This window comes from Furipterus horrens, unplaced genomic scaffold (genome assembly GCF_987537825.1).
Source record: "Furipterus horrens unplaced genomic scaffold, mFurHor1.1.pri manual_scaffold_10, whole genome shotgun sequence".
Lineage (NCBI taxonomy): Eukaryota > Metazoa > Chordata > Mammalia > Chiroptera > Furipteridae > Furipterus > Furipterus horrens.
Genome location: NW_028327180.1, coordinates 99,940,093 through 99,957,959, shown reverse-complemented (window position 1 = coordinate 99,957,959; position 17,867 = coordinate 99,940,093). Strand labels below are relative to the sequence as shown.

Below are 17,867 nucleotides of genomic sequence, written 5' to 3'. Positions count from 1 at the left end.
CTCATGGTAGCCTTCCCTACACAAAACTTCTGAATAGAAAATTTTGTTTTGTAATGGAGCAATCTATGTTTTGCTTATAACAGGTCGTACACAGCCTGTTTGTATGTTAATCTTTCGTTTAACACAGATGATGATCACCGAATTCTTAGTTTAGGAGTTCCTAGATTTTGGAGAATGGAGCACAGAAAAGGGACTATCATATCAGAACCAGCAACATAAAATTATCAAAGAGCTAGAAATTGTGCTTAAAACCCAAGTACCTTGGGATGGTTGTATTTTAAAAAGTGGCAAAGACGTCAGAGAAAGTGTTATTTTCCTCAGAGTTTTTTCAGGTTAAAGTTTTACTTTATTTAGCATCTCGTGAGCTTTAGAACAAATAAAGGTGGTAGATTAAGTCACATGGTTGGGTTCTGTTCAGGCACAAAATCTCAAGGGAAAGAAGATGCTTGAAACCATTGACAACTGTCTCATTTGGTTTTAAAAAGTAGCCATATTTTATGTAAAATTTCCACGTGGGGTAGAATTTCGGGATTTTAGTTATTTTTTTGTTGGTCGCACCCTGCAGAGCATGTTTCAGGTTGGAACGTAGAGTGGTCATTGGCTGACTCAATGTGAGACCTTCTGTGTTGGTTGAAAATAGGACAGCCCCCATGTCCGGCTGGACACGTCGGGAAGCTGATGGGGTAACACTGAAGCTCCCCGATTAGACGTTAGTGTTCCTTGTTGTTTATGAAGAGACCTGTGGCTGGGTCTCAGGGAGCCTGCGTTTTCGAAGCTGAACACGGGGCATCTGTGACGTGCAGTCACCTCCAGTTGCTTTGCTTGCTGGTTGTTGCCAGGAGGTCAGGTGGTTCGGGGAAGCGCAAGCAGGTCACGTCCGTGGAGGTGCGGACAGTTTGAAAACGGCCGCGGGGACGCCGAGCTGCGTGTCACAGCGGCCCCTCTGCAGATGGCGGGCTCCAGGTGCAGCGGGGGCTGAGGACAGTGCTGGCCTCGCTGGGACCCGGGGTGGGGCCTCCGAGACCCGTGGGCTCCCCGGCTCCGGGGGCGGCGAGGGAGCCGGCCAGGGCCGGGCCGCAGGGCACCCCCCACGCACCTGTTTTCCAGCCTGAAGGAGGGGCGTGCCGGCCCTGTGTGTGTTTCCTGCCCCAGGCGGCGGAGCACCTTCTGCTGCTGAGAAGTCACACCTTGTGTCCTCCTCACCGTTAGCTTTGCACGCTCTGGGCTTCGGAGAAGGTTGATTTTTACCAGATCTGCACCGGCTGTGGAGGCAGAAGCCCTGTGCGGGCGAGGCTGCCCACCCTGGCGCGCGTTCTGCTCCCGCCCTCAAAGGGCCCGCCGCGCTGCCTCCCGCCCTCCACCCCGCAGGCCGGAAACCAGGGGCCTGTTCTGTTCTTCAGAGTTGAAGTGTCTCTGTTTGTAACAGTGGAGTTGTGGGGGGCGGTGCCCAGGTCCCCCAGACACATCCACAGGCCCGAGGCTTCTGGGTGCAGCGCCGAAAATCAGCACAGGTGAGCAGAGGGGGTGCGGAGGGGAGTGTAACGTAGCGGGTGGGGAGTGGATCGGAAATGCAGGTCAGCACACGTTTGTTGTGGGCCGGCCACACGCGTGGGATAGTGCGCTGGCCGTGGTGCGTTGTTGTGGGTAGTTCCTGGTCGCGAAAGGGGGCAAGTGCTCCTGGACAGTGTCGCCCGGCCTCGTGGCCCTAATGAAGTCACTTCGGCCCCCTTTGCCTCAGCGTCCCTTTCTGTGGGCAGTGCCCCCCTCCAGGGTTTGCTGTGGAGGCGCAGTGAGCTGACAGCACACACAGGTGCTCAGAGAAGTGCCCGGTGCAGGTAAGGGCTTGTAAATATCAGCCGTGTTGGGTCGTTGCGCCAGCGTGGGGAGCACGGCGCCCGGGGCTGCATAAGCCCTGGGCACTGCTGTCGTGTGCCACCACGCGTGTGCTTCAGGCAGGCGGGCTCTGTCCGCCACGCGTGTGCTTCAGGCAGGCGGGCTCTGGAGGTTAAAATCTTTGAAAGGAAGAGTTTAAGAATTGGTTGAAGGTTTTGCTTTTCTGTAGTCATAAAGGCACCTTCTTCTGAAAAGAGTTTATTTATTTGTAGAGGAAGGGGAAAGGGAGAGGAACACCTATGTGAGAGAGAGTCATCGGTGGGTCGGGGATTTGGGGCCTGGCCTGCAGCCCAGGCGTGTGCCCTGACCAGAGGGGCCGGGATGTCTGCAGGACGACACCGGCCCACTGAGCCACACCCATCAGGGCGACCAACAGTTTAAAGTTTGGACTACAGAAATTCAGTTTTTGATGACTTTCATTTATGATCTAAAACTGTAAGTCAGGTGTCCTCTATTTTAATTTAGTATTCTTTTCTATTTGTATGCCTACTGGTTAAACACATCCTGAAGGCTAAAGCCAAAATTTAAAATATTTAATGTTTTCTATGTAGGGATTTCCTTTTAAAAAAAGCAATTTTTTCTTTCCAAGTTATGTGTGTTTGAAAAACAACTTGTTCTTAATAAACTATGTAAGTAAAAATTTTTAAGTAACGCTAGAAAATAAGCTCCTGCCTCCTCGTGGAGCGGCGGCGCTGGGAGAGATGAGAGAATGTGAAAAGGGCCTCCTTATGGCACCGGCACGTCTTTGGGTTAGAAAGCCAACATTTTTAATAATGGACATTTGGGGTCGTTTGAAGTTGTAACTTGATTAACCTTTACCTAGACTATTACTCAAGTAACACAAGTTACTGTAAAAAAAATTCGGACAATCTAGACAATAGTGTTTTAGTGTTCTTTCTCCATCACTCTCAAAATGATCGGAAATGAGCCGCAAATCTGATGTTACTACAGAACAAGGTACACATATGGTCAGTACTTCACCTTAGCAGTTAGTTATCTGCAAAAATATCTGATCATCTCCATTATTTGAGTTGTTAAAAATATATATAATCCTTTTTCTATCCAAAAAAAAAATTTTTTTAAAACATAAATTATTAAGCAGGGAGCTCCAGATTCCACTCTGATTACTAGAGAGTCTTTCCCGTGGCAGCGGGCCGTCACGTTTCTGTGCGTGGGTTCCCCTGTGCTCGGGCTCACGCCGCTCTCTCTGTTCCCAGTGACCTGGCCTTGCGGAACTGCTTCCTCACCTCGGACTTGAACGTGAAAGTGGGAGACTACGGCATCGGGCGCAGCAGGTACAAGGTGAGCCTTGGTCTGATGTAACTTTTCACAGTCCAGAGGTGGCAATACCACAGAGCGCCACTCCGGTTTTGGAAGAGGGGCTGGTTCCAGTCATGTTAGTGGGAGTGTTGGCGTCTGTTATGTGGTTTTTCTTAATCAGTGGCTTTGTACTGAGGTTTGGTGACAGCTTTCCGGATGCTTTGTTTAATAAGACTTAGACTAAGTGTAATTGGTATGGTTTGATGCCATATAATAACTGTCAGTGTACACATGGGCAATATAATTATTACCACGTGTATAATAACACACACGTCACATAAGTATTTTTCCATTCTATAGCCAGTAGAATTTTGGCTCAAGTTCAGTAAGCTTGGGACTTAGGTTTTAAACTCTGTCATAAATCTCTCCCCCGAAGAAATGAGCAGATGAGGTTTTATCCGTGTGTGACGGTGTAGCCCAGCTGAGGGAAGCAGCTTGATGTGGGCCCATGAAGGCAACTGCCCTGGGTTCCCACGGTCGGGAGGCCGTGGGTAAGCCGCTTGACCTGCTTTTTCTAAGCAGCAGCATGAGGGTGGTATGTGTTCTGTCCCGTGGGATCCAGGTGGAGACCAGAGGGGCCCTGTTGTCACAGTACTTTGTGACTAAGAAGCATCAAGCACATGGAGTGGGCCATTTGTCTGCGTAGTGGCGCTCTGAGGTGCTTGCCTGCATTATCTCATTGAATCTGCACCCTAAAGGGAAGGAGGTCTTGGATCGCCTCATTTTACGGATAAGGAAGCAGGCCCAGCTTTTTGTGTTCTGCCCCGAGTCCTGCAGCTGGTAAATAGTGGAACGGGGACTCACCGCCCAGTCTGTCTGAGGCCAGCACCCTCATTAACTGGCCCCGCGCCCCTCCGCGGGGCATGAAGCCCAGCTCTTCTGTGCGTCAGATACAGCGTGCCTTCCTTTTCCAGGAAGGATGACTGAGCGCGTGTCTGTGGCTCAGAGACCGGCTCATGAAGCCCAGGAGGCTTCGGAGAAACCCTCACCCACCTTCCGCCCAGAAAGTCCCTCTTCATGCCCACTTGCTTTTTGGTTGAGTATGTGTTTTCTGAGAATGGCCTGGCATTAAATCATTGAGCTCATTAGAAGTAGGATAGAGTTCAAAATTCTGTGCCTTCTCACCCAACAGGAGGATTATATCGAGACAGACGATAAAAAAGCTTTCCCGCTGCGCTGGACTGCCCCGGAGCTAGTGACCAGCTTTCAAGACAGACTGCTGACCGCAGCTCACACCAAGCAGAGTAACATTTGGTACGTGCCGACACTGGAGTGTCTTGAGTCCCTGTGTGTCTGCTCTTGCTGCTTGGTGGTGTCTCGTTTCCTTGGGGACTTTTTGTGGTGAGGATCTCGGAAACCTAGGATGGAGGAACAGCCCTCCAGAGGAGCCACGTTTGCTTCTGTGGGGCACCTGGGCGCTGTGCGTGCGAGCGCCCCCGATTCGTCCAGGGCTTCATGGGTTCAGCCTGAAATACTCTCAACTGCTCGGATGATAGGAATTTGGGCTACAAATTCAAGTAAGGGCCAGCTCTGTGATTACAACTTCTTAGTGACTGCCCCCACGGACATGCACACACGCACAGCATGCACTCACATTCATGCACATGCATGTACACACACACGCCCACAGCATGGCAGTGCCGCAGCGGCTCTCCCCTCAGGCTGCTGGAGGGGGAGGTAAGGGCAGCTTTCTTCCCACGGTGAGGCCCCTTGCCTTGGGCAGGCCCAGGGCTTTGGCTCCCCACCAGCACCCCAGCAGCCTCAGAAAGGAGAACAGAAGCCAAGCCCCGTGCTTCAGCAGGGGGAGGTGCGCGGTCCGCCCAGCTGCGGGCTTGGCCCTGGGGGCTCCTGCCCCTCGGCGCCTCTCAGAAGATGTGCGCTCTGCTTTCTGTGCTGTCCTTGGTGGGGGGCGGGCCCTTGTTCCCGACAGTGTGAGAAGGCACTGGTGACAGGGGTGGCTGCAGCACCATTTGCTGCAGGAGGCAGGCCCAATTGCCCTTTGCCAAGTGACCGAGAGGGTCAGTGCTCCGGGACACGGTGCCTCCCAGAAGAAAGAGGCCCCACGGTTCTCAGGAAGCTGGAGCCCGGGCAAGGTGGAGAGTCGGGCAGATGGCCCGAGAGGCCTTGGCTGTGGCAGTCATCCCGCAGGGCCCGGGCACCCACAGAAGAGAGGGTGCTGGGCAGGGGCTGACCTGGAGCCGGGGACATGGGTCCCCCTCCCTGTGGCCTGTCTGAAGAGAAGAAAGGGATGCTGAAGCCCTGACCGGTGGGGCTTGGGACTGAGTACCAGCCTGCGAACGGAAGGGTCGCCGGTTTGACTCCCAATCAGGGCACATGCCCGGGCTGTGGACTGGGTCCCCAGGTGGGGGCGTGTGAGAGGCAGCAGATGTTTCTCTCCCGCTCTTTCTCTCTTCCCCTCTCTGAAAAAAATTAATAAATGAAATCTTTAAAAAGAAGAATATTTATCTTTTATCTAAGCAGTTTGCTGAACTCTTAAGTCATTGTAATGATCTTCCATATAATTTCTTCTGAAGCTGAGAGTCATACTAGCTCTTCCTTGCAATCGTGCCTGTGTCTCTGTTCCTTTTTCTCTTTCTTTTTTTTGCTGTGGCCCAAACTGCCAGATCTGTGTACACTGGTCCCCGTGAGGAGGTGTGCCTGTGCGGTCCTCATTGTACTGAGCGTGTCTCTTGAAAACCCTGTGCAAGCACTGTCTTTAATAGCCTTTTCAGGACAGACCTTGTCCTTCAAGCTCCTAATGCCTGTGCAAATAAAAATGTGGCTGTTAGGAATTCAACATCCAAAGGGAGAGAGAACGAACCGCTTTCTCTTTTCCACAGGTCCCTGGGTGTGACGCTTTGGGAGCTTTTTGACAATGCTGCCCAGCCGTATTCCAACCTCTCCAACTCAGAGGTCCTCAGCCTGGTCATTCGAGAGAGGGACGCGAGGCTCCCGAAGCCCCGGCTGGAGCAGCCGCACGCTGATCGATGGTCGGTGACCCCTGCTCTGCCCCGGTCTCTTCGGAGGACGGGGAAGTCCCGCGTCCATGGGTTTTAAGTTAGATCATCCCTGCTTTTACACAATACCTGTTAGAAGAACCAATCATTTGTATATTATTCATGACTTTTTTTAGAATTAACATCTAGTTTTACAAGTTAACCTTACTTTTGAAAAATGTGTAGCAAGCAGGAATTTATGTATTATGTGCAATTAAAAAATGTGAATTCTGAACTAATTAAAAAAGTCAATAGTAAGGGAATTGTTTTCAAATGAAGCTACTTATATAAGTGATACCTAATGTGAGAAAAGCATAAAAATGATAATATTTAAAGTGGCAGTTGAGACAAATTTGCGTAATGGATGTTCACATTTGGAAAAAGACCTACTTATGAGTCTTTGGATCAGTTCTTACTCCAGTTCCCATTAGGATGGGGTTCACCTCTCTTTCGGCCTCTGTCTGCGCCCCTGCCTGCCTGCCTGGCGGTGCCCTTGAGGCGTGGTGCCCTGCTCGTGGGCAGCACTCAGCTTCCCAGGCCGTGGGGGTGCTGCTCCAGGGTAACCTGACGTACACGCTGCGAAGTGCACACGTGGAGGCTGTCCTCGTCTCCGGGCTCCGTGTGGCTACGCTTGGCGGCCGTGCTCAGCCGCCCTTGGAAGGCCCGGCTCCTGCCCGCTACCTTCTTTGGGCTCCATTCTCTCCCTCTCCACACTCCAAGAGGGCGTAGTGCTGCTGTTTGTTGGGGGGCCGTTAGAGGTTAGTCACAGCGGCATCTGTCCCTGTGAATTCCCACCGAAGTCTGCAGACACGAGGGAAGCACATCCCTCCACACAGCATGCCTGTGGCAGCTGTTTTAAGAGGAGAGCACATTAAACCTGTTCTTTTCCAAATTCAGTGCCTAAGCCGCTGGTTAAACACCAGAGGAACAAATGGCAAGCAAAGGACTTGCAGGGACCCTGTGCAGTGGCCCGAGAACACAAAAACCAGTGGTCTGGGTGTGCCGTGCCTTCATCTCCCCTTCACGGCGGCCTCACTGCGGACTGGACGCCTTCCTGTGGTCAGCAGTGATTGAAGCGCAGAAACTTCTAGGGTGCCAAGGTGGCTTAGGTGTTCTTGTGAAGCCTTCTCTTATTTTAAAAACGATTTGCTATCAGCCCATTAACTACCTCTCGTGTGTCCCTTAGGTATGAAGTTTTACAGTTCTGCTGGCTGTCACCAGACAAGAGACCAGCGGCTGAGGATGTGCATAGACTGCTCACCTACCTGCGCATGCAGAGCCAGAGGGACTCGGAAGCTGACTTCGAACAGCAGTGGAACGCTCTTAAACCAGACACAAACAGCAGAGACACTGCCAGCAACGCTGCGTTCCCAATCCTCGACCATTTTACTAGGGACCGGCTTGGTCGTGAAATGGAGGAGGTCCTCACCGTGACTGAGACCAGCCAGGGCCTGAGCTTCGAGTATGTCTGGGAGGCCGCTAAGCAGGACCGCTTCGGTGAGGGCGGCCGGGCCCCCCCGGATGAAGCCCTGTCTTACACGAGCATCTTCTTTCCCGTCGAAGTGTTTGAGCGCTCTCTCTCAGACCCTGGGCCCGGGAAGCAGGACGCCAGCGGCCAGGATGTCCCCGCCAGAGCCCCCGGAGTGGTTCCCGTGTTCGATGCCCACAACCTTTCTGTTGGAAGTGACTATTATATCCAATTAGAAGAAAAAAGTGGTAGCAACTTGGAGCTCGATTACCCACCTGCACTGCTTACAACTGAAATAGAGAATCCAGAAAGAACAAGTGACGAGGTGCCCCGGTTTCTGACACTCAGGAGTCTTGAACTGGAGGAGTCCAGTACAGATGAGGAATTCTTCCGAAGCAGCACAGACCCCAAAGACACCAGCATCCCTGAGGACATGTGTGCTTCCAGGGGTCCCGAGAGCCCTTTCAACAATATATTTAATGATCTTGACAAATCGGAGGACCTGCCCAGTCACCAGAAAATATTTGATTTAATGGAACTAAATGGAGTTCAAGCTGACTTTAAGCCAACCACTTTAAGTTCAAGTTTGGATGAACCCAGAGACTCAGTCGTAACAGGCAACTCTGGGAAAGAAAAGCCCCGTAAACTTTTTGACTGTGAGCCTCTTTGCTTATCAGAAAACCTTCTGTACCAAGATAATTTTGATCTGCTGAATGTGCAAGAATTGTCAGAAAACTTTTTATTTCTTCAAGAGAAAAACTTATTAAAAGACTCATTGTCTGGCAAAGAACATATAAATGACCTTCAAACAGAACTTAAAAATGCTGGCTTTACTGAAACCATATTAGAAACTCCATGTAGAAACACTTTGGATACTGAACTGAAGTTTGCTGAAACCAAACCAGGCTTTTCTTTGTCGCAGGAAAACGTAGGCACGAAGGGCCACGATACCGGCGTTGTGCCCCAGGACCACAGTTCGAGCGCCTCGCTGCTGTCTTCCCCGGGAGCGCAGGTGCCTCCTCCCTCCGTCGGCAAAGAAGGAGCACCTTGTCACGCGCCTCCAGGTGTGTCCCTGAAGCAGGGGGACGCTGCGCCCGGGCCGTTAGGTGTCAGCATCCACGAGGACTGTCTCTGCCAAGAAACAGATTTAGAGTCTGCGGCTGTCTCAGCTGAAGTTCCCTCTGCGGACGCCAAAACACCCGGCGGTGGCCACGGGTCCCAGGACCCAACTCACCAAAGTGGGGAGGTCTCAAGACGAGCCCAGAGTGACTCCGTTCTTGTTGATGATGTTTTTGCCAGTAAAGTGAGTCTAGGGAGTGGTCTTCCAGAGCTGAGGCAGAACCTGCAAAATCAGCCGCTTCCAGAAGCCCACCGTAGTAATAGTCTGCTAGAGAAAAACCCGGACGCTGCGGACACTTTGAATCTGCTGGACTGTAAGGATGCTACAAAAGAGGGGCGCTTGGGGTCCGCCCTCTCCTCGGACTCTACCAGTCAGGACAGCCTTTTAGAAGACAGCTTGTCCGTCCCCATTCCAGCGTCAGAACAGTTGACGGAGACCCCAGACTCTCTGGATTCCGTGGACGTCCACGAGGCTCTGTTGGCCTCTCTAGGCTCCCACACTTCTCAGAAACTCCTGCCCCCTGACAAGCCTGCCGACAGCGGGTATGAGACGGAGAACTTGGAGTCTCCTGAATGGACTCTGCACCCTGCTCCCGACGGTGCCTCAGCCTCGGATGTGGCCCCAGCAGGTGATGGCGGTCATGGCGAGGTGCCTCCCAACCCTGTCATTGTCATCTCAGATGCACCCGATGGCCACACAGGTACCGAAGTGACCGCCCAGACTTTTGCAGCCGGCTGTCAGGGCTCGTACCGAGACTCGGCTTACTTCTCAGATAATGACTCTGAACCTGATAAGAAGTTGGAGGGCGTCCCCGGAACCTCAGTGTCAGCCATGGTGTTGGTGGCAGATCAGCCCCTGCCTGAGCCTGTCATCCCAGAGCAAAGTCCTGGCACCAGGGACAGTTGCCTGGAAACCCAAAACAGCCAGCCAGACCAGAGTTGTCGGTCTGCCTTGCAAAATTCCAGCCTCCTGGAACCAGGACAGATGTCAGAACCCGCCCCGTCAGGCGCTTCCCAGGAGCCGTGTGCTCCCGAAGCCGCGGCTGGCAGCCCCTCGAGCTTGCCGAACTCGGAGCTGAGCAGCGGCGAGGACCTGGAGGCACAGGGGGGGCGCCCCTGCACGATCGTGTCCACCGGGACGAACACCAACGAGCTCCTTGCGCTGGCCAGCTCCACCCTGCGCTCCGGCAGCCCGCCGGACCCGACGGGGGACAAGTCCTCACCCGGCCACGCGGAGGGCCCCAAGCTGAAGGAGCCAGACATCGAGGGCAAGTACCTGGGGAAGCTCGGCGTGTCGGGGATGCTTGACCTCTCCGAGGATGGGATCGACGCGGACGAGGAGGACGAGAACAGTGACGACTCGGACGAGGACCTGCGGGCGTTCCACCTGCACAGCCTGAGCTCCGAGTCGGAGGACGAGACCGAGCACCCGGTGCCCGTGATCCTCAGCAACGAGGACGGGAGGCACCTGCGGAGCCTGTTGAAGCCCCTGGCCGCCGAGGCCACCGACCAGCTCCCAGGTGACTGGAAAAAAGAGAAGAAGGCGGTGACGTTTTTTGATGATGTCACAGTCTATCTGTTTGACCAGGTATGTGACCTCCAAATTGTCATGTTAGAGAATTCCAGTGTGGTAGGAAGTGGGGTGCGCTCTGTTTTCCTGGTTCTCCTTCTGTGGCCACAGGTTGCGTTATGGTTACAGTGGTCCGTCTCCATATCGCCGTTCACTTATCGCGGCCTCCCTGTATTGCGGGATTTTTAAAAATATATTTAATTAACGTGGATTTTTTGCTCTATCACGGGATTTTGCAGTACTGTGTACGTATGTTGTTAAAGTTACGTAGGTTTCAGACTGCAGAACATGTTTAAGAATATAAGTGTTTATAAAAGCGTGGAAAAGGTTCATGAGGGAGCGGGAAAGGTTAATGAGGGAGCGGGAACGGTTTATAAGTGTGTGGGAAGGGTTTGTAAAGCCTTAAATATATATAAATACTAAAGTAAATGTAAGGTTCCTACTTCGTGGATTTTCACCTGTCGTGGGGGGTCTAGAACGTAATACCCGTGGTGAGGGAATACTGCACTCAAAAAAAATAAAAAGAAATTTGCACTTGGTTGCCATTGCAATTCCAAGAATACGCAGAAATGTAGTTTGCCCAGGGAACCCCCGTTAAGTTAAGGAAAGACTTCTGTGGGCTCTCCCTGTGTCTCCCAGAGGAGTACTGCTGGAGTCAGTCACCCTTCACGGGCCGGATTTTTATAATCTGACAACAGGCGGAAATACCCACCATGGGGGTGCGAGCTGGGTGGCCTGGCTCCTGCGCAGCCCCGGAGACGCCAGCGAGCCGCAGCGCTGCGGGGCGGCAACAGGGTCCGCGGCCCTTCCCCCCACCCCCACCCCCACCCCCGCAGTGCAGCGGAGGCCTGCCGTGCCCCACTAGGTGGGCGCAGGCCTCGCCGCCTTTTAAAATGAACCGGCCAATAATTCAGAGACTCTTTAACAAGTATTCGCTGTTGACTAGTCTCTGCAGTGCTTGATTTGCTTCTTGAATCCGCTGGATAGTAAGTAAAGCTCAGTCACAGGCGCGTCGGGGTGGGGTCCCTGTGTTCCGGGAGGTGCGGGAGCCCTTGGCCCTTGTCTCTTTAAAGCCACCCCCGTCTCTTGGTGTTGGTCCTTGGAACCCAGACTGTCACTGCCCCTTGTCCAGCTTGGTGCCTCTGCTCTTCAGGCTCGTTTTGTCTTTTCAAGAACAGGGACCGAGGGGACTCACCCAGCACGTGGCCTTTGGAAGCCGGCCCTTCCCTGTCTGTCTGTGTTTCCTTTGAGCCCCGTCCCAGTTGCGTGGGCCGACAGTGTGGGTGTTCCACTGTGCGGCTGTTAACCAAGAGGGCTCCCTGAACACACGTGCTGGGGGATAAGCACCCAGGGGTGTGGTTGCTGGGCTGTGCCGTCAGTGTGTGTTCAGTGTCCGTAGGGAAAATCACCTCCACGGGGCTGTGCCCGGGCACCCAGTCTGCAGCGCAGGAGACAGTCGGCGGCTCCTCGCCTCTGCCGGCGCTGGGCGTCGCCCCGGGTCTTTATTTCAGCTCTCCCTACAGGTGTGGGGCCGTGGCTCCGCTGGGACCCCCAGTCGCATCCCCTGCAGGCCGAGCAGTGGTGCTGCGGGTCCTCCTGGGCCGACCGTGTGCCCGTGTGTGCGCGCGTTTGCTAGTCGGTGACATCATCCAGCTCACGCCTGTTTTCTAACTGGGTTCTCTGTGTTTTGAGTTTTGAGCTTTGAGAGTTTTTTAAAATAAATTCTAGATATGAGTCCTTTGTCAGAGATGAGGTTTGGTAATATTTCTCCCAGTCTGTAGGTTGTCTCTCACCGAGCAGAAGTTTTAAATCTCGATGGATTCCCATTTATCCATTTCTTCCTTCCATGGAGTGCACTTCTGTATGGCCAGGCCGTCGTCCCCAAGCCCCGTGCCCCAAAGTTGTTTTTTTTTAAAGATTTTATTCATTTATTTTTAGAGACAGGGTAAAGGAGGGAGAAAGAAAAGAAGAGAAGCATCCATGTGTGGTTGCCTCTCACACGCCCCCAGCTGGGGACCTGGCCCACAGCCCAGGCCTGTGCCCTGACTGGGAACCGAACCGGCGACCCTTTGGTTCTCAGGCCGGTGCTCAGCCCACTGAGCCACAGCAGCCAGGGCCCAAATCTTTTTCTAAGAGTTTTATAGTTTTATGAGTTTTGCCTAGATCTATTATACACTTTGAGTTAATTTTAGTATAAGGCTTAGGTTGGGGTTCCTTGTTTTACGTTTGGGTGTCCAGCTGCTCCAGGGCCGCCTGCTGAGAAGACCCCGCCCCCCCCATCCGTGAGCAGCCTGGGGCCTTCGTCAGAAACGAAGTGGCCGTGTCTGTATGGGTGTCACCGCACTTCTTGTTCCGTTCCGCTGACCTGTGTGCTTACCTCTGCCAGCACCTCACGCTTGTGACCAAGGCTTGATTAAAATCAGGAGGTGATTCCCCTATCATTTCTGTTCCTTTATAAAATTGTTTTGGCTTTTGTAGTTCTTTTAATTTTCCATATAAATTTTAAAATCAGCTTGTCTGTATCTTAAAAAATAAACCTACTGCGCTTTTGATGGGAATTGCATAGACCCGAAAGGCCCGCCCAGGGGCCGCAGCACGTCTGCGTCTGTGGTTCTCAGCGCACAGGCCTCTGCGCCGCGGGCAGGTCTGTAACTAAACCGGCCGTTTTCGGAGGAGCTGTTGTAAAAGGTGGTTTTTAAATTTTGGTTTTCATTTGTGTCTGGCCAGGATATAGAAACGTGGTTGGTTTCTGTGTGCTGACCTTGTGTGCTGCTTGCTTGCGTGTTAGTCCGAAGAGGTTTTCGTTGTGTTTTTTATTTCTCAGACACCTCACCGGCTCTCTCCACGGCCGCCATGCTGCCCGCCAGGGGCAGGCGTGCGTCCTCCTGCGCGGCCCATGCCCGGCCTTCCTTGTTCCCACGCGCTGCGCTGGCCGGGGCTGTTCAAGGGGGGGGCGGGAGTGCACGTCCCGGCCTTGGGCCTGGGCTGGGGACCGCGGTCAGTCTTTGACCGGTGGTGGTGACACAGGGTTTTTGCAGATGCTGTTTATCAAGTCAGGAAGGTTCTCTTCTCGTCTTAATTTGGGGGAGTTTTTATCCCAAACTGAGTTTTGTCAAATGAATTTTATGCACCAGGCAGTCGTCCTGTTACTGTGCTAACGTGGTGGGTCACGCCGATGGTCCGGGCGTGAGTTAGCTTTGCCTTCCGTGTGGTCGTGAAGCCGTACCCGTGTCGTGTGCTGCTGGGCTGGGGGGCTTTGTGTCCGGGAGGCGTGCTGGTCTGTCGTTTGGGGGGGTTGCTTGCTTGTTTGGCTGTTGGGGTTTTTGTTGTTGCTGTTCGGGGCATTGTCCTTGGTTTTGGGATCTTGCTCACGCTGGTCTCATAAAATATGTCGGGAACTATTGCCTCCTGTTTCTAAAGGGATTGTGGGGATTTATTGATCTTTTTGAAGAACTGCTTTTGGTTTCATGGAGTGTTTTTTATTTATAATTTTGTTTTTAATTTTATTGATTTCTGCTTTATCTTTATCGTTTCTTTGCTTCCACTTGTTTTAGATTTATTTTGCTCTTCTTTTCCTGGACTCTTAAGGAGGATGCTTAGGATTTAAGACCTTTCTTCTTTCTAATATTAGCAGTTAATGTTATAAATTTCCCTCTGTGTTCTCCTTCTGCTGCATCCCACTAATTTTAGTGTTGTATTTTCTTTCACTTCAAAGTATTTTCTGATTTTCCTCAAGGCTTCCTCTTTGATCCGTAGATTGTTTATAAATATACTAATTTCCAAGCTTTGTGTGGGCCGGGGTTCCCCTTTCAAAGTTTTTGCTGTGCTCTGTGAATTCAGCGCCGCCGGAAGCGCAAAGCAGGCACCGGGGCGGGCGGACAGCTGCCGGACTCTTGGGGCTGGTTCTGGAAGCCCCTGGTGCTTTTCCCTCTGCGCTCCTGCGCAGTGGGGTGACACGGGCCTGGCTTCCTGGCCTGAGGAACAGCAAGGGAGTGCCCAAGCCTCTGAAAGCCCCAGGGACGCTGCGGAGAGTGAGGAGCTCAGAAAAGTAACCCCATGGCGTTGCCTCTGAGCTCCCCGCTCGCCTCCCGCGTGGCGGCACACCTGGCCCGGAACACACCGTGAGGCTCTGAGGCCCGAGCAGTCGGGGCACCGCTGCCCCCGGGCCCAGCCTGGCCAGCGGGTGGCATGCGCACAGGGACGGGTTCAGGAGTCCCGGCCAGGAGCGGCGGTGGCGGGGTCAGGTTCCCGGCTGGTTTGGTGTCTCATTCCGGCCTTCTCCCCCTGCTGGCCTGCTTGCTGCTCCTTACTCCTCAGGCTCCAGGGAGCAGCTGCGTGCGCTCTGCCCGGGCGTCAGAGCTGCGCTCAGTGAGAGAGACGGGGCTGCGTTCCTGCCCCGGAGCCCGCCTGCGGTCCGTGCATGGCCGGTGGCTCCCGGGAGCCGGTGTTTGCTCACGGGCCTTTTGCTTGGCTTTTCAGGAGACCCCAACCAAAGAGCTGGGACACTGTGGAGCGGAAGCGCATGGCCCCGAGCGGAGCAGCCCAGCACCGCTGTCAGGTCCCTCCTACCTGAGCAGGTGCATAAATTCCGAGAGTTCGACGGATGACGAAGGTATTTCAGTTCACAGACACTAGAGACGGGTTTTGAAGACACTAAAGAGAGTGCATTGTGACTCACGTAAACTCTCTGAGGCTAACGTCAAATATTGCTTTAAACGGGCCCCTGACACACAGGGGGTGCCCTGCTTCCGGCTGGGCCCGAGGGGGGTGTGCCGGCCTGCAGGGTGCAGCTGAGAGTTTGCTCCCTGCCCTCCGTCCTGAGCCGATCGGCGGAGAGTGATGTCTCGTTTTGTACTTGCAGGCGGAGGCTTCGAATGGGACGACGACTTCTCCCCAGACCCTTTCATGGCAAAGACAACGAGTAACCTTAGTTCCAAGCCTTCTCTGCAGACGTCCAAGTACTTCTCGCCGCCGCCGCCGCCGCCGCGGAGCACGGAGCAGAGCTGGCCGCACGCGGTGCCCTACTCCCGGTTCTCCATCTCCCCCGCCAGCATCGCCAGCTTTTCCCTCACGCACCTGACCGACTCGGACATCGAGCCCGGAGGTGAGGGGCAGCCTGGGGCACCCATCCCACTGAACACAAGTGCACGTCAGTCTGATGCTTTCCTGGCTGCGCAGGGCATTGGAAATGCTTTGTGAAGCTCTTACCGTCTTGATGGTGTGCCACGCCCCACCCTCCTGGGCCCCCCTATCCACAGGCTTCCTGCAGCCTGCGCCCCCCCCCCCCACCTATGTGAGGGGCCGCCTTTTCTTCCTCTTCTTCTGCTTTTGCTGCTCCTGCCCCGCCCCCACTGCCAGCTCCTTCTCCCCCAGAGAAGCAGTCCCTCCCAGAGCTTATGCTCTTGGCTTTGGGATTGAGCCCAAATGTGCCCTGGTTTTTCCAGGACTGTTGATTTTGCCATTAAGTCTTGGTCTTCATGTGATAGCAGAAGACCTGGGTGGAAATCACGAGCAGGGCGCATTTGAAGTTGTATTATCTGAACATATGGACTCCTTTTTCCCCCATAATTAGATTGGAAGATAAATGTTAATAGGTACATTTTTTTTATTTGAAGTTTGCAGATCAAATAAGAACTAGGAAATATAAAGAGCTGTGTTTGTGTTTGGGCTTTTGCTTAATTGCGCTGATTAGATAGTGCCTCCCGCACTGTCCGAGGGGCAGCTGTGTGCCGCCCGGAGCTGGTTCTCTCCTGTGCCCTGGGTCTGCCCCAAGTCATGACATTGACCCAGCGTGGGAGCCAAGCAGTTGTGTTTGCCAGCCTGGCAAGAGCTGCTGCCCCGGGAGGAACACACGGGGCTCGGCAGGGGTGGGTGTCCGCACTTGCGGCTTCGGTTCCTTTTTCTGAGCACAGGTCAGACGCGTCTAGGCTGTTTTTATCCGTGACAACCATTTTTAACCCAGCTTTGCTTGCTCTCTCCTGAATAGGAAGCAGCGAAGACGGAGAGAAGGAGTAGACAGGGGGCTGGTGCCCCCGGACCCCGGGCTGCTGCCCGCCAGGCGGCGCTTCCACGGACACCTGCCGGCGGGATGGGGAGAGAGGCTGAGGAGGCGGAGAGGAAGCCGGCACTGGGCCCTGCCCGGTGCCCACGCAGGAAGCCCGTCTCAGGGGACGTGGCCCCGTCCAGCGTGGTTTGCTGCCCTGGCGGCCGCTCTCTCCCGCTGAAGACACTCGGGCTCTGGGCGTCCTTGGGGAGGGCTGGCCCTGCTCGGGTGCGCGGGGACCTGGGGGCTCCAGGGTGTTCCTGGTTTCCACGTGGGTGTCCTCTGCGTCCACACGTGTGCGTCCCACCTGCACACAGGGCCCCGAGGACACGAGGTGGAACTTGGCACCAGTGAGCTGTATTTATTATTTTTAAAGGAATCACTAACTGCTTTCTGTAATTGCACTGTGGATAAATGTTCTAAGAGTCCCTGATATTGTACAGAATCTTAAATTATTCAAGGAAAATAAGGCAGGTCAAGCTGGTGCTACCCACTAGTTTGATTCTTCTTCTGTTTTATAGTTTGTTTGCATGGTACTTGTAAAAAACATTTTGAGCGTGTGCAGTCCTTAGAATTGCTGGAATTGTACATATGGTGCCCTTTCGTAAATGGTAAATGATTCCGAGTGTTAGTGTTTCATGCCCTTATAGGGAATATTTTTGATGAGTCCCACAAGACCGGCCTTTTGTGGACAGACTGAGATCCCCATTGTCTTCTCTGTGAGGTGGTTTCCATGTAGCAGGTGAGGCTCTCGGAGGAGCCGAGGGCCTTGCAGCCTCTCCATGCGATTCTCCCACCCCACTCCCCAATTTTTTAAGCCCTTTTGGTAAAAAGCGACAGGTTATACGCCCCTGAACTCAGTGCCGGTTGGACTGTGCAGGCCCCTGCCCACCCCAGGAGTGGAGTGTGGTCCTGAGGCACTTCCTGTCCCAGTCGGCTGCTGTCCCGTCTTCTGCTTGTGTTTCAGACGCGCAGACTGCTGAGCTTCCCGTCACCCTCGGCCCTCCTGCGGCACAGGGGCTCGGGCTGCACAGGGCCGTTCGATTCCGTCTGTGAAAGCCCAGCCTGGGGGCTTGAGCCCTGAACAACCCCAGCGCTGGGTTTTCCTCTCAGAAGCCGCTGGGGTCTGCGGCCGGGGGCTCACACCACGTCCTGCAGTGCGAGGGGGGGCCGCTGCCCGCACGTCCTCCTGGTCGGCACCGGGGCAGCCCTGCACGGCCACATGCACCTGCGCTGACCCTCCCCCTACATTAAGCACCAGGTTGTCCCCTTGTTGGAAAGGGACTGAGTGTGTCCAGCGCAGCCTCACGGTGTTGGTGACCTCTCTCTGCAGTCCTTGAATTCTGCTTTGGCAAGCGGGAGGCTCCAGGGGCTAGAGTGGCGTGCGTGCGTGGAGAAGCAGACCTGCAGCCCCGTGGGCGGGCCCTCCCCCCTGGGTGTCCTCTGGTGCTGCTGCCC

At 54.0% G+C, this 17,867-nt stretch overlaps 1 protein-coding gene across 2 annotated transcripts in view; it reads left to right on the top strand.

Moving 5' to 3' along the window:
* The window catches only part of LMTK2 (lemur tail kinase 2), a 50,116-nt gene extending 33,279 nt beyond the window's left edge, over positions 1–16,837 (top strand). For both annotated transcript variants that reach the window (XM_090288614.1, XM_090288613.1), the window contains exons 8-14: positions 3,111–3,195; positions 4,346–4,467; positions 6,054–6,203; positions 7,396–10,384; positions 14,846–14,978; positions 15,228–15,470; positions 16,353–16,837. In XM_090288614.1, the coding sequence (XP_090144740.1) occupies positions 3,111–3,195; positions 4,346–4,467; positions 6,054–6,203; positions 7,396–10,384; positions 14,846–14,978; positions 15,228–15,470; positions 16,353–16,381 (3,751 nt within the window). In that variant the 3' untranslated portion in view covers positions 16,382–16,837. The remainder of the gene's footprint in view (positions 1–3,110; positions 3,196–4,345; positions 4,468–6,053; positions 6,204–7,395; positions 10,385–14,845; positions 14,979–15,227; positions 15,471–16,352) is intronic.
* Positions 16,838–17,867: the final 1,030 nt, after the last annotated feature.